The sequence below is a fragment of the Parasteatoda tepidariorum genome, chromosome 4, assembly GCF_982258835.1.
Source record: "Parasteatoda tepidariorum strain Cologne lab strain chromosome 4, Ptep-v5.0, whole genome shotgun sequence".
Taxonomy (NCBI): domain Eukaryota; kingdom Metazoa; phylum Arthropoda; class Arachnida; order Araneae; family Theridiidae; genus Parasteatoda; species Parasteatoda tepidariorum.
In genome coordinates this window covers 19,433,632-19,450,019 of record NC_141758.1, presented here as the reverse complement: position 1 = coordinate 19,450,019, position 16,388 = coordinate 19,433,632, and the positions used below count along the sequence as shown (strand labels likewise).

The window sequence follows — 16,388 nt, the reverse complement described above, 5'->3', positions numbered from 1 at the left end:
ATATATATATATATATATATATATATATATATATATATATATATATATATATATATATATATATATATATATATAGTAGCGCCCGTAATACTACTCGAATTCTTCTTGCCATAGGTTCTTTGAGATGTTTGTAGGTTGTGGGAGGAATCTAATCCCATATCCGGTGAGCATTTTTCAGTTCCGTCAGATTAGATGGCACTAGACCCAGCTGCTTGATGTCTCCTTCGATATCATCCCTCAAATTCTCAACTGGATTAAGATCTGGTGACTCTGCGGACCAACAAAGCAAAGTCACCGCCATGTTCTTCGCAACACCTGTCCACAATACGAGCTGTATGACATGGAGCATTGTCTTGTTGAAAGTATCGATCCAAGAGGGTACACCATTAACATAACAGGATGTACTTGATCTGCGATTTACACTTAGATACACTTGTGCGTTCAGATGTTGTTCCACAGGTATCGAAGAGCACATGCAATGTCAAGAAAACATCCCCCTAACCATAACATTGCCTCCACCAGCTTGAATTATTGTGGCAATGCAGTTGGTGACCAAGCTTTCGTGCTGCTTCCACCAAACCCGAATCCTGGCGTCTGCATGGTGTAGTTAAAATCATGATTCATCAGACCACAGGAACCTTTTCCAGTCATCTACTGTCTGATCCTTATGCTTCTCTGCAAACTGGAGGCGTGTGCTCTTGTTCAAGGCCGACAGCAAATGTTTTCTAAGCTCAACAATATTTTAAATTGAAATTCGGTGAAATTAGTCACATCTCAAATCTACTTATTTGCTTGAAGTGTAGAAAAAATAGCCTGTGTGACTCAAAACACACCTATCTAATCTGGTTGCTTTTGAGTAAATTTCTATCAACCTCAAAACAGCCTCAAGTGTTTTGTACTTTCATTTGTAAGGTAAATCATTTTTAAAAATGCATCTTTACATGGCAAAATATAAAATTTGAGCAAAATCTAATAGTTCCCGAGAAATCGAATTTTTAAAAATACGATTTCTCACTAACTATTCGACCGATTTCGCTCAAATTTTGTATTTTGTAATTTAAAATTACATTCTTTAAAATGATGTGAAAATTTTGTAATTTTCGAGAGATGTTAAATAAAACATAATATATAAGCACTAAAATTTATTCTCCGCATGGAATTATCTGTTTCTAAGCGGATTTTCTAATTGTATGCATAAAAAATTTCAATTCACTTAAGAAAATTCGAAATACGAATTTTCTTAAACATTCAGGGGAACATAAAAATTCAGGGGAACATCCAAAAGGAAACATTCAGGGGTCCAAGCTTTGGATAGCTCTCCTGACCATAATGGGAGCATATTTTTCATATTGCGGCTTCCCCAATATCTTGGGGGTCAGAAATCCAAATCCATCCAGACAAAAGTATGTTTATTCTGAAAAGGTTCCTTTTCCTGTCTGATTTCGTTCTTTAAAATATAGTTTGCATTAGCTAATTAGGTTATTTGAGGTCACCTCTTTAAACCATTAAGATTTAGTCCTAAAACGTGAGGATCCAATCATTAGATCAAAAGTTTTTTAGAGTGGGCCGTTTATTTTTTTGTGCGCTGTACGTCCAAAGCGCAGAAAAATTAAGTAAAAAACAAAATCCTTATTATTTCATGATTATATGAATGAATTTCAGTAAAATAGAGACCAATAAACTTAATAATACAGAAACTACTTCGAATCTTCAATTATATATACAGACAATATTGTTGCAGTGGTCAGTTCTTCCAATTATGGAAAACATCCAATATAAACTGCTTAAGAAAAAAATAGAAATATGTCTGGTTATTGTGATGTTACTCATTATCAGATTATAAGATTTCTGTATCAACTCAGATTCGTTGAAGAACAAGAAAAAAAATAATGACTAAATTGATAACATTTCTATTTCAATATGTCGCTAAATTTTTTTAGTCTATTCGATTATTTTAATTTATGATGATTTAAAAATTTTGTAAAAAATAGCTAGTATTTTCTAATAAATAGATTTTAAGAACGGAATAACTAAACTCGATTGCTCATATATGAAGATCTTAGACTTAAAATATGAAACGGAAAAAAAGGAAAGCCTTTTAAAATTATAATCAGTTGATTATAATTGCTACGATTAACTTATATTAATAAATGCTTGTATTCACCAATAACTTTTATAATTAGTAAATACTTAGATAATTTTTAACTTGTAAATCATTCATTCAGTAACCCATGAAAAAATTAAAATAAATAAAGAAACAAATATATTTCACAAAGTGGTAGCTATCATAATTTTGAATATTAGTTTCAAGTGCTCTAAACCTTATTTAAGTCGTGTGTAGCTCCCAAGCATACAATATTTCTGAATCATAGAATATTTAATTTATAGATATATAGTATGATTCATACATGTTATGTAAAACTATGAAAAATGAACAACAAAATTATAGCAGCCACAGCAACTATGCTTTTTCATGAAGTTTTTTCCGACACTTAAAATTTGACTGGTGACTGGCGAGTTTAAATTCAAGAGGGACAGATCTAGGGGAATCGTTTATGAAAGTAAAAAATAAATCGTAGTATGAATCATATTGTTGTCAAACATTACTAATTCCTAGAATTACAAGAATAATGAATAATTTATTGTTTGACAGCATATATATAAGTAAAAAATAAATTTTTTTAACGAAAAGAAGAAAAATTATACATAATTAATATTTTTATTAAAAAGCGTTAAAAATATTGACAGGATATACACTCAACGTGACTAACAACTCACAGTATTGTATCGATCTACTTTGCTTTGCTTAGAATAGATTAATACAATATTAGAAAACACTTTTTAGCGGATATAATCGTGTGAGCTGACGATGACATTGTATATTTTCCTTATTTTGTTAATCGGCTTTTTAATTTTTATTTAAATCTTATTAAAAGTTTGAATTATGGAGAAAATTTTATTTATTAATAATTTTTCTTCTTCTCTTAATAACAATATTGTTTTCTTTCCTATTTTTATATTATTTTATGGGTTCTATAGACGTACAGCTTTTTTAATAACCTCTTTTTTCTTTGCTTTAACTATTGTTTGCTTCTTTACGCTTGATATAAATATAGACCTTTTATTTTTGTTGGTGTGCTAATACGACTTAAAGAAATTCTGATCTTCACATATATAGTTTTTATTACCATCTATTTAGTAAAAAAAATACAAAACTGAAATGCAAATTTAACCAGATAAATGGTTTTTATAACATACTCTAAAGTCTCGTGGATAAAGTTTCAAAGTTTTATCACATATTATAAAACCTGATTTTATTGTTAATTTTAACCGAAATCGTTACCAAAGCCATAGCTGCCAACTCTTCCGGTTTTCCCGGAAGATTTTATTTCCATATTTAAAGTGGTAGCGAAATTCATGTTATTCCGCAAAATTTTTGAATTATAATAATAATTAAAAATGAGTTTGACTACCTCTGCATATAAATAATTACAACAATTATATAAAAGCATTATAATCTTTACATTAGCTAATTTCAACCTGATTAAATTATAAATATATTGATGAGTGTTCAATATCTCAGAAATATAGCGCCAACTTGGCATCTTTGTCTCAGCATCCTCGCCACCGTTTGTTGTAACCCTAATCAGTTGAAAATTAGTTGTTGATCTTATAGCATGAGCGTGCTCGTAGCACCAATCATAATAAAAATCTTTAATACAGTCCATATCATTTGTTAACAAACGAACCAGCATAGAAATCAATCAATTCGTATCGAACATTAGTGGTCCGTAAAAACCGGAGATGGAAAAAGAAAAACTAAATAGATCGAAGCGTGCCGTCAAAGGTACCATAACAAAGCTAGAAACATACATTGACCAGACTAAGGAACATAACCATACTGAATTAGAGGTCAAGCTGAAGCGTGTGGAACAATTGTATAAAAAAGTTGATGAATTAAAGGAGCATTATTATGGGCTAAAAGACATAACTGACCCTGAGGTAACTGAAGTAGAAACGGACTTGGAGGGAACAGTAGACAGACTCGAAGCTTTGGAGGTAAGAATTAAAGATATTCTTAACTCTTTGATAATTAAACCTTCAATAATTAATTGTGAAAATGAAATATCTCAGGCTGATTCGAAAACAAAACTAGAAATTAAACTACCCGAGATACCACTACCGGTATTTCATGGTAAATTTGACGAATGGCCCAATTTTAAATCGCAATTTGATAACATTATAACTAAAAACAATGATTTAAATGACTCTCAAAAACTGCATTATTTGAAAGCGTCATTGCTGGGCGACGCTAAACGTCTGGAAACTGTAGACGATTCTTTTGAATCACTTTTAAAAGCATTAGAAAATAGATTTGAAAATAAACGTCTCCTCACTGAGACTTACATAAATCAAATTTTGGAAATTGAAAAACTTACAAATGAATCAGCTGAAGATATTAGAAACATGGTAGATATTTTAAAGAAAAATATCAGAGCTTTGAAGCTTCTAAATTTTGATCGTAATAATTTATCTGACATACTTTTGCTTAACATCATTTTGAAAAAGGTAGATCGAGAAACTAGAAAACAATATGAACAAACGATCGCATCAAATGAAATACCAGAATTGGATAAGTTTTTAGAATTTTTAGAAAAAAGAAGCCAAATTCTTGATAGTATTAGTCGAACAGCTTCTTCTTCAATTTATAAACATAAGCAAGCTGTTAATAAGAGTAAATCTTTCCTGAATTCGAATAATAATCCTAACTCTTGTGTAATCTGTAAATTACCACACATGATTTATAAGTGCAATACTTTTCAAAATATGAAGGTTTCGGATAGATTTAATGAAATAAAACGATTAAATTTGTGTATTAATTGCTTAAAGAATAATCACAAAGTTAAAGACTGCAAATCGAATAATTCTTGCTTCGTTTATAAAAAACGCCATAACACTTTACTGCATATTTATGAGATTTCTTCCCCGCCTCCTACCTCCTCAGTTTCTACGATGCCAGGCGCCGATCAAACAACTGTCTCGCAAGTGCATGATTCATTCCCACAAGAACATTCGAACACTTTTTCTAATTATTTAGTATCAAAAAAGAAACAAAATATTCTCTTGCCTACTGCAGTTGTTTATATTAGAAATGAATTGGGAGACTATTATCCATGCAGAGCGATTTTGGATTCCGCTTCTCATCTTTCTTTCTGTAAACAAAATTTAGCTAATAACTTAATGTTGAAAAAGGAAAAAATAAATGCTTCTGTTTCCGGATTGAGCGATATTTCGGTAAATATCAAACAAAAGGTAACCACTGCAATTAAAAACAATAGTGGAAGTTTTTCAACATCTTTAGAATTTTTAATTGTTCCTTCGATTACAAATTTGACGATAATTAATCCGGTTGAAGTATCTAATATAAAGATTCCATCGGACATTAATTTGGCTGATCCAGAGTTTAACACACAAAATGAAGTAGAATTGATTATAGGTTGCGAGCTCTTTTTTGAAATTTTAAAGCCAAATCAGCTTCGATCGCCATGTAGTAATTGGTTGTTTCAAGAAACTGTTTTTGGTTACATAGTCGTGGGGAGCTCCGATAATAGTACAAATAGAGCATATTGTGGATTAACGCTTAGTTCAGATATAAATTCGGAAAGCCTTGATAAACAGCTAAAAGCATTTTGGAATATAGAAACTGTTGAGGAGCCCTCTGTTGAACATAGTGTCGAATTTGAGTTATGCGAAACTCAATATAAAAATACTCATTATCGAAATCATGAAGGGCGTTACATAGTACAGTTGCCTTTGAAGGAGGATCCCTCTTCGCTCGGTGATTCTAAAGCCGTTGCCGAAATGCGTTTAAATCAGTTATGGAAAAAACTCTCAAAAGATGAGGAGTTGCAATCACTTTACAAATCATTCTTAATGGAATATGCTGACTTGCAGCATATGCAATTAGTTGTAGAACCTCTTGATAAAACAACTTCGTATTTTTTACCTCATCATGGTGTACTTCGCCCAGATAGTAAAACCACTAAGTTGAGGGTGGTATTTAACGCTTCCTCCAAAACGACATCCGGTCTTTCTTTAAATGATATTTTGTACAAGGGCGGTACTATAAAACAAGATATATTTTCAATACTTTTGCGATTCAGGCAACATGTATATGTGTTCACTACTGACATTTCTAAAATGTTTAGGCAAATTTTGATTCACCCTGATCATCGAAATTTACAGTTGATATTATGGAAGAATAGCGTGAATGACCCAGTGCAAACCTTCAAACTTAACACTGTTACATACGGAACTTCTTGTGCACCCTACTTAGCAACCAGAACTATTAAACAACTAGCCATTGATGAGGGTGATAGTTTTCCCTTAGCCGCTGCTGTAATAATTAGAGACACTTATATGGATGACATTTTGTCAGGTAGTTCAGACTTTCAAGAATTTCAATTACTACAAGAACAGTTAGTAGACCTGTTTAAAAAGGCGGGTATGAGCTTACACAAGTGGTGCACTAATACTCCAAAATTTCCTAATTCCATACCATTAGAAGACCAAGCCTATGATTTCTCTTGTGAGCCACCTAATACCATTAAATCCCTTGGGGTTATCTGGAACCCAAATTTAGATTATTTTACTTTCAAGGTTGATGTAAATATACATGACTCATACACCAAACGAAAGGTCTTATCCACCATCTCACGCTTGTTCGACCCCCTTGGATTTCTTGGTCCCATTCTAACCAAGGCTAAATTGTTTCTCCAGAAACTCTGGATACTCAGATTGGAATGGGATGAACCGCTTCCAGATTCAATGGCTAAGGACTGGCAGTGTTTTGTTTCTACTCTACCTGCCATTGAAAACATGCAAATTCCTCGTCACGTGGGGGAGAAGAGTGGAATCATGATTCACGGATTCTCCGATGCATCAGCCATTGCGTATGGAGCAGTTCTGTACATGCAATCAATTTCGGGAGAAACATCATATACGAGACTTTTGTGCAGCAAGTCCCGCGTTTCACCAGTAAAGCCTATCACGATCCCTCGCTTAGAATTGTGTGCCAGTGTTTTATTGGCACAGCTTTTGAACAAGGTTCTGAAGTCTCTAACCTTGCCCATTCAACAAATAATGTTGTGGACAGATTCTACAATTGTGTTGGCATGGCTTCAACGGTCACCTGATCAACTCAAGACTTTTATCAGCAATCGAGTTAAAGTAATACAAGAACTCACTAAGAACTGTCATTGGAATCACGTTGCATCTGATAAAAATCCTGCAGATGTCCTCTCTCGTGGTCTGAATACTTCGGAAATTGCTTCCCATGAACTGTGGTGGTTCGGACCAGATTTTTTGAAAGAAGAACTGAATATTGTTCCAATAGAATTTGAAAAACTCTCTTCGGACAGTGAATTTTTACAGGAACTCAAACCCCCTGCCAAAATACTTTTAACTTCTTATAAACTGGACTTAATTGACAATATTTTAAATCGTATCAATAATTATACTAAATTTTTGAATGTTTTAAGTTATGCTTTCAGATTCATATTCAACTGTAGAAATCCAAGTAGCAAAAGATTTGGTAAGTTATCCTCTAATGAACTAAAGGAGACGGAATCCTTTTTAGTTAGAAATGTACAAGCATCTGCTTTTAAGGAGGAAATAGAGGCCATTTCCAAGGGCAAGGCTTTTTCAGGTAAGAGTAAACTTAACTCTTTAAATCCTTTCCTTGATGGTCATCAAATTGTCCGAGTCGGTGGTCGTTTGCATAATGCTGCTCTGGATTATTCTCAAAAGCATCCAGCTATACTTCCTGCAGACCATCCTTTCACTAAATTGTTAATGACTCATTTGCATATCAAAAATCTCCATTTAGGACCTCAAGCGTTGTTATATTGCACTAGAGAAAGGTTTTGGCCACTTCGTGGTCGATCGATAGCTAGGAAAATTGTACATAAATGCATAGTTTGTTTTAAACATAAACCCCTTGTTTCAAATCAACTTATGGGAACCTTGCCTCGAGAAAGAGTAAACCCTAATTATCCTTTTTTGCATTCTGGTGTTGATTATTGCGGCCCTTTCCAAATTAAACATAAACACCAGAGAAAGGGGAATTTCCAACGGATTTATGTTTCAATATTTGTGTGTTTAGCCTCGAAGGCGATTCACTTAGAAGTTGTTTCCGATTTAACAACCGATGCTTTCTTGCTACTTTAAAGCGTTTTGTAGCTAGGCGTGACAAATGTGCTACGATATCATCTGATAATGCAAAAAACTTTGTTGGGGCTAGTAGGGAATTGCAGCGATTGCAGAATTTAACTAGATTTCCTGACGATAAACTAGCATCCTATTTGGCATCTGAAGGGATAGTTTGGAATTTTATTCCTCCCAGAGCTCCAAATTTCGGGGGCCTCTGGGAGGCAGGGGTCAAATCCTTTAAGTTTTACTTAAAACGAGCTACAGGAAATCTAAAATTAACATTTGAGGAATTCCTTACAATAACAGCACAAGTTGAAGGAATCCTAAATTCTCGGCCATTAACACCTTTGTCAGATGATATTGATGACCTGGATGTTCTTACACCAGGGCATTTTTTGGTTGGAAGATCTATAACTGCCATAGCTGAACCAAGTTTGCTGGATAAATCGGAAACCCGACTTTCTCGATGGCAAAGGTTGACAAAAATTGTTCAATACATTTGGACTAAGTGGTCTCGCGACTATTTGAACAATTTGCAACAAAGAACAAAATGGAAGGTAGAGAAAACAAACATAATTTTAAATGCGATGGTTTTAATAAAGGAGGATAATCTTCCTGTAAATCAGTGGGTCTTGGGACGAATTTTAAAACTATTTCCTGGAACGGATGGAAAGGTTAGAGTAGCGGAGATTAAAACGAGCAAGGGAATTGTTAAACGTAGCATTAATAAATTGTGTATTTTGCCATTGAACAATTAAAAAAGATGTGTGTTAATTTTCTCATAATGTGTACCTACAGCATTTATTCAATCTTTGTAAATTTTATATTGGAATATGTTTATGTACCATTGTTATGCTAATTTGTATGTTTATTGAATATAATTCAACGGCGGGTGGATGTTCAATATCTCAGAAATATAGCGCCAACTTGGCATCTTTGTCTCAGCATCCTCGCCACCGTTTGTTGTAACCCTAATCAGTTGAAAATTAGTTGTTGATCTTATAGCATGAGCGTGCTCGTAGCACCAATCATAATAAAAATCTTTAATACAGTCCATATCATTTGTTAACAAACGAACCAGCATAGAAATCAATCAATTCGTATCGAACAATGAGGAAGATATTTTTTCGGTAATTGTTTTACTACCACTTGGAAAATCGATTCTCGAAGTGAGTGAATATTAATGAGCTTTTTTGGTGTTCCCAGAGTCAGCAACACGGTAAATTTCACCATATTTAAGTTGTTTTTGCCATGCTTTTTTTCTAATTGAATCACATTTAATCTGTATGGGTTCTATGGAAGAACAGCTTTGATAGATCTGTTCGTTTCGTGAATTTCTGATTTATTACCATTGAGACAAATATTGCATAACTGCCTCAAGTAGTTGGAGGTTCTGTATTGATAGATACAGACTTGTGTTCAAAACTAATCCATTGCGAGTGGCTTAGGTTAAAATATAATTTCGTAACATTCTTCGACCCATCCAAAAACTTAAAAAGTGGTTGACAAAACTATTTCGTTTCCTCTCTTTTTTTTTTTTTTTTTAAAGAAATTATACTTTCTAACCGTGGAAAGCTTCGTTCGTGTAAAGAAACGTACAGTGTAATCTGCGTTCTTAAACATTTAGAAGTTAACTTTTATTTGTAATTGCATGTACTCACCAATTATTTTTATAATTAGTGAATACTTTGAAAAACTTTTGATGAATCCGCAACCGCAATTAAGTTAATATAAAAAAATTTATAAATATAAAGATAAATATATTTTATAAAGTGGTAGCCGTCTCAATTTTAAAATTAGTTTCAAGGGTTCTAAACATTAGTAGACGTGAACCCGAAAGATTGGGTCGACTGTTCAACGACAGTTATAAAAAATCATGCACATTGAATACGATTCACCCCCTGTTTTCATGCACATATCGCGGAAAGAAAATCCACCTTCTCGCAGCCGTATTACACTATCAAGTTCAAAGTCAGTGGGCTGTTGATAATTGGTTTTTATCTTAATATAGGTGTTCCTTGAGAAATAGCGACTCACTATGTCAATATTTTACGGAAAATAACGCTAACAAACAGTAGAACACGCATTGAAAGCAACCCTGATTTGAATGTTCTCAGAGGTGCTTCGACCGCCAAACTTACATGTCAAGTGCAAAATTTGAATATATATCATCTTTTGGTAGCCTTTTCATCAACTTTTATCTTTTAATCGCCTACCAAATTTGGAGTAAATTGTTGTAAATCTTATTTTTCTTAATTTTCTGTGTATTTATTACTTTTATTTTTTGCCTTTATAGGGTTCTGCAGTTCTTAAAAAGTTTTAGTACTGGTAATAAATGTAGGATAATGCTAGAGGATATTTCTTACTTTACTGTACCACACAATCGTTAGGTGGTTTAGCACGCACGAATTTTCATGCATATATACTTTCTTTAGAAAACAATTTTACCAATGCTTACCTATCAACTTTTAAGCACTTGTCGTAAAATTTTATTTCTAAATTTAAAGTGATAATAAAATTAATAATAATAAGACTAAAAATTTAAAAAGAGGTAGAAACTCAATTCATTTTTTTATATATTTTCTCCTTAGTTATTCAATCCTACTAACTACTAGGACTTACATTTTAAATTATTCATCCTTGAAGCAAAAAAATTATATATATATATATATATATATATATATATATATATATATATATATATATATACACGTGGCTTCCACCGACCACAGAGCTGACGTAAAATATCCTCAGTGGTAGACGGATCATAGGTAAAATACTCCTTGCCGTTAGGCTATCCTTTGGAGGTTTCTGTGGTTTTCCTCTCCATCTAATGCAAAGGCGGTTTACTTCAATCAAACAGTCCTCCAGGAAGTCAAATTTCTCTTAGCGCTTAATCCAAAAGTTCATTTATTGTCTGGATGGGGTTCAAAATTACAAGGCTAGGATGTTAAATATTAGTAGTCTTAAGCGCAAAAATTGGATCGGCTGTTGAAAGTCGGTTATATAAAGTATTCAAATTACGATGGATTTTTTTCACGAGAAACGTACAGTAAAAAGTACGCTCTTAAGAATTTAAGTTAACTTATATTTGTAATGCTGGTATTCACCAATTATTTTTATAATTAGCAAATATTTACATAAAATGTGCTCTTTTTTTAGTGCTAGACAATTATTTAGATCATGTAATTTGGCAAGGTACCTGCCCGCGCAAGCGGGCACCAGACCTCTGATCTGTGTTATGCCCTAGGGCGACAATTATTTAGAAAAAAATTTAAACTAATAAGGAGATAAATATATTTCATGAAGTGGTAGCTATCCTAATTTTAAATATTAGTTTCGAGAGATCTAAACGTTTTTTATGTCGTGGCTCCCGAGCATACAATATTTCTCAATTGTAAACTTTAATATTTAATTCATAGATATATAAAATGTTTCATATATGTTACGTAAAACTATGAAAAAGGAACGACGAAAGAATAACGGCCAGCAACTTTACTTTTTAATGAAGGTTTTTCCGACAACTTTTTAAAAATTTTAATTATTGGGAAATTTTTATTTATTTATAATTTTTCTTCTTCTCTTAATAAAATATTGTTTTTTTCCTTTTTTATCTTATTTTTATAGTTTCTATGGACGAACAGCTTCCTTATTAGTCTCTCTTCTCCTTTATTTAATTATTTTGTGTTTATTTACGTATATATATATATATATATATATATATATATATATATATATATATATATATATATATATATATATATTAGCGCAGACGCACATTACACGCGCTTGTAGCGCCATTTCAAAACACTATTTAAGTCTTAGAGGTTTCATTGATTTTAAGTTCGACAATTTTTTTTTCCCTGTGGTTTTTTCAAAAAACGATCAATTAAGCCTCGTAGAAAATAGCGATAATCTTTTGATCAAGTATCCGAGTTCTACACAATAAGGATAGAGACCAACCGAGATTGTGGATTATGTTTCAGGAAAATCAGTAGTCGTGTTGGACGAAGCCAAACAACTGTATTGCGCATATGAGATCGTTGGATGCAGTAGGGTACGACGGACCGACGTGTTCGTTTGCATCCACCTGAGTACACCACTTCACGTGATGACAGGCGAATTGTGCGCATGACATTGACTGATCTCTCAGTCACATCACAAACCATAACACAGCATATTCAGTCCGTAACGCATCATCCAGTGTCTGCGCATACCATTCAACGTCGTTTACAGCTGAGTGGTCAGTCCGCAAGACGTCCATTGCCTCGTCTACCCTTGACGCAGAAGCATAGACGTCTCCGCCGCCAATGGTGCAATGAAAGAAGGATGTGGACGACAGAATGAAAAGAAATTGTCTTTACTGACGAGTCACGCTTCTGTCTGCGACACCACGATGGTCGCATTCGAGTCAGGAGACACCGTCGAGAGAGGATGCTGAAGAGCTGCAATATGCTCCACCACATTGGTCCTGCACCGGGTATTATGGTATGGAGTGGTATTGGATATCACTCTCGCAATCCTCTAGTACGCATTAACGATAATTTAAACAGCCAACGCTACATCTCCAAGGTTCTGGAGCCAGTTGTCCTTCCTTACCTTCATACAGCCCACAAACATACTTCAACAGAATAATGCGCGACCACACGTGGCACGCATAGTTTAAGGATTCTACGTCAATCGCCAGATTGAATTGCTTCCCTGACCAGCTCGCTCTCTGGATCTTTCACCGATACAAAACATGTGGTCCATGATTGCTCAATGAATGACCTAGATTACATCCTTAGCTGTAACACCAGATCAAATTTTTAGCAACTATTGGACTTTTTTTATATCTAAAAAATACCAAAACATATTTTTGCTTGTAATTAGGACGTCAGAAAAAGAAACAAATAAAAGGAACACTAGTGTCCCATCTGCGCCAAAGGGTTAAAACAAGAAAAAAAGAACCATAGCATAACGCATCATATACTGAAATGCATTATCACTTTTCTTCATGCCATTCCATACTCAGTCGAGAAGTTTGGATACCTAGCAGTCATTCGAATGAAATTTGGAAGTTTCGGGTTTGAAATATATTATTAAATTGCATAAGAACTACTGCATCTTGTAGAGAAAAGCTGATTGCGGATTTGAAATCGGTGTCACGAAATGTTTAAGATCTGTTCAAAATCCCATACAACAGAAAATGAAAAAACCATTTGTTCCTCAGATTAATTATTGCAATGAGAACGGCTGGTATACAAGAAATGGTACTCCATTGATGCTCAAATTAAGTTAGTAATTATTTAATTAGCCCATGATAAATTTATTATTGCAAATTAATTAAGTGTTAAATCATCTTTTTTTTATAGCGTAAAGGTTGTTCAAATATTATTAAATATTACATTTGTTAAAATCACAGTAGATTGACATTCACTGGCAAAAAATAATTATGAAATAACTGGCTACCTATTTTAGAGTTCTTTGAATAGAGAATTAAATATAAATTCAAAACTGGTGTGAGGTTTTCCGGACTTTGCAATCATGTCAAACATGCGAAACTAAGAGAAACATGCAATCCATCGTCACCTCGATTAGATGTTGTCCCCATAAGTTGTTTCAGTGATGGTGTTTTCAGATATTTTTCTTTGACTGTTTGAAAAATAGTTAAATCTTTATTTTTTTTGTTACTATGGATTTTTATCAATTGTTCGTTAAGCTTGGAATGTTTCATTGAATCACTTGTTATAGTTTTTTTACATAGAAGACACATATGTAAAGTACTATTTCCTAGTGAAAATTAAAGGCATACTTCAAATATTCAACTGTATTTTCGGCGTTTTTTCTTCGACTCATTCATACTGTTATCTCTTAAAAAGGGAACAAAAGATAAAAGAAAATTTGTAAATCAATTGTTTAATTTGTAACAAACCACTGTTAATAATTATAAGCATCCACCTTTATTTATAGTTTACTTAAGACACAAAAATCGCTACTATTTTATTTATCTTAATTTCTAGAATGATAAAAACCAATCACAATTTTATTATTTTATATTAAACATCACGCGGATCTCCTGACGTTGTTCAGAGAACCCTAAATCAGTTTTTATTATTCACGGATCCTCTGAATAGTACCATGGACCCCTGAGGGGCCATATGGACCACTTCGAGAAACACTGTTCTAAATTCTTATAATTCAACATTTTTAACAGGTCTACATTGTGTTAAAGTGGCACTCAAAAAAACCTCTTTTCTTACTACTTCTTATGGAGAAGCCGCTTTACCTCACCGACATTGTTTAGCCTTGTTTTACACTCCCTCGTGAGTATCATATTTCCTTTCATATACCTTATTTTATGCTATTCTTTTTTAATCATCTTAACAACAAATATGAAAAGATATATTTTGGAGAAAAAGGGATTTCTTTGTAGCTTAGATTTGCGGAATTCACGATATTTTCATTCATTACTCAGAGATTTAAGATGAAAAAGAATCTCTTGTGAATGCAGGAAAAATCAAGATTGAGGTAGGAAATTGATTTTATCTAGTTTTAGTTTTCTTTAAAAATTTAAATTACATTGACATCAACAGTATACAAAAATTCAAATCAGTCGATGAAAATATCTTTCTCTGAATATTATAGAATAAATTCAAAATATTTGAAATGTAGATTTTCTATTGCAGCGGCAGTTTGAGTTAAGAATTTAATTTAGTAAAGTTACTTTAGTATTCAGTAGCAAATTGCTAAGTATTTATTTAACGTTTTGCTTACGGCGCTTAGTATGATGTAACCATTCTGGTCCAATTATTGTAGCAGTCGTAAGCAAAGGGTTAATACCGAACTCTTTGAATAGAGCAGTTTTGATTTATTAGAATATAACATTACTTTTAACAATTCATGATGTTTGTTATTAAGATTTCTATGTAAATATTTGGATAAAAATTGCATGAACACAAACTAATGTTATTCTTAGAGTTACTACTAAACATACCTGCAGGGATGCCACAGACGTCTAAAAATGTAAGGAGTGGTAAAGATTCATTTTATTTATTTATTTAGTTTATATAATATTACTTAATCGTAACTAACACTATGATTGTAAATTAAGGCTCACTTTAACTTTAGACGCTTTCGTAAAACCTTAAAATATCCAAAGTTTTTAACTGATAAAATTAAACTATCAAAACCATGAAGTTAATTATAAGTTAATAAATATAGATGGGTAGAATTGCCATTTTAATATACGCAGTGTCAGCTCAGAAACATACTGGTGTATCGAATATAATTTACTAAATATTATAACTTTGGAAAACAGTTATTTCTCAATGGAGAAATATATATATATATATATATATATATATATATATATATATATATATATATATATATATATATATATATATATATATATATATATATATATACAGGGTGTCTCAGTTAAGCGTTTCAGAACTTCTAAGAGGGGTAGGGGGCATACTGACGACTCGAAATCATATAGCAATGTGGGGTCGGAAATGCTTTCCTGAAGCAGTGACGTACACAGAAGCACCATAAAGAAAAGAGACCGTAAGTGAAAAATCGTTTTAATAATGCATTGAAAAAAGCATAAGGCACATGGGTCAAAGTAAGTGTTCGAAGTTTCTGCCACCGGCGACAATGCACACCTCACATCTCCGGTGCATGGGCATCCGAACATTCTGCAATACTCCAGGCATATCTCGAATTTCCCCGGCAGCTACTGAGATTCTTGTAACCAGCTCCTCAGCATTGTCAACGGGGGTGTCATAAACCAGTGTTTTCATATGACCCCAGAAATAAAAATCAAGACATGATATGTCGGGTGACTGAGGAGGCCAACGCACTGGAAAGCTCGGTTGGAACTTACGAACAACGCCATCTACCGCGTCAGGAAAGCATTTCCGACCCCGCATTGCTATATGATTTCGAGTCGTCAGTATGTCCCCTACCCCCCTTTGAAGTTCTGAAACGCTTAACTGAGACACCCTGTATATATATACAGGGAAGCCTTTCTGGAATAGCTTTAATAAACTGTTAGCAAATTATATAGTAAAACTCGATAAAGAAGAATAGTTGCATCTACTTTTTAATAGAGTAACCTGTAGATTGATGCTTTAACGTTGCATTTTATATGATACTTATAATTTTTGATACTTAGTGGTGAAAAAAATTAC

At 33.1% G+C, this 16,388-nt stretch overlaps 1 protein-coding gene across 1 annotated transcript; it reads left to right on the top strand.

Moving 5' to 3' along the window:
• The first annotated feature begins 3,804 nt into the window (after nt 1–3,804).
• LOC147810772 (uncharacterized) lies at nt 3,805–12,558 on the top strand. Its single transcript, XM_087162078.1, has 6 exons — nt 3,805–4,059; nt 5,431–7,504; nt 7,554–7,594; nt 7,669–7,922; nt 8,165–8,885; nt 12,268–12,558. Exons 1-6 carry the CDS (start codon nt 3,805–3,807, stop codon nt 12,556–12,558), a joined length of 3,636 nt encoding a protein of 1,211 aa, XP_087018204.1.
• The last annotated feature ends 3,830 nt before the right edge of the window (nt 12,559–16,388 follow it).

Bases quoted from the DNA above. Each gene is read 5' to 3' on its own strand.
- LOC147810772 (XM_087162078.1), top strand. From the start codon at position 3,805: ATGGAAAAAGAAAAACTAAATAGATCGAAGCGTGCCGTCAAAGGTACC. The intron at 4,060-5,430 runs GTAAGAATTAAA...TCTAATATAAAG, and splicing joins ACAGACTCGAAGCTTTGGAG to ATTCCATCGGACATTAATTT. The intron at 8,886-12,267 runs GTTAGAGTAGCG...TGGATGCAGTAG, and splicing joins TTCCTGGAACGGATGGAAAG to GGTACGACGGACCGACGTGT.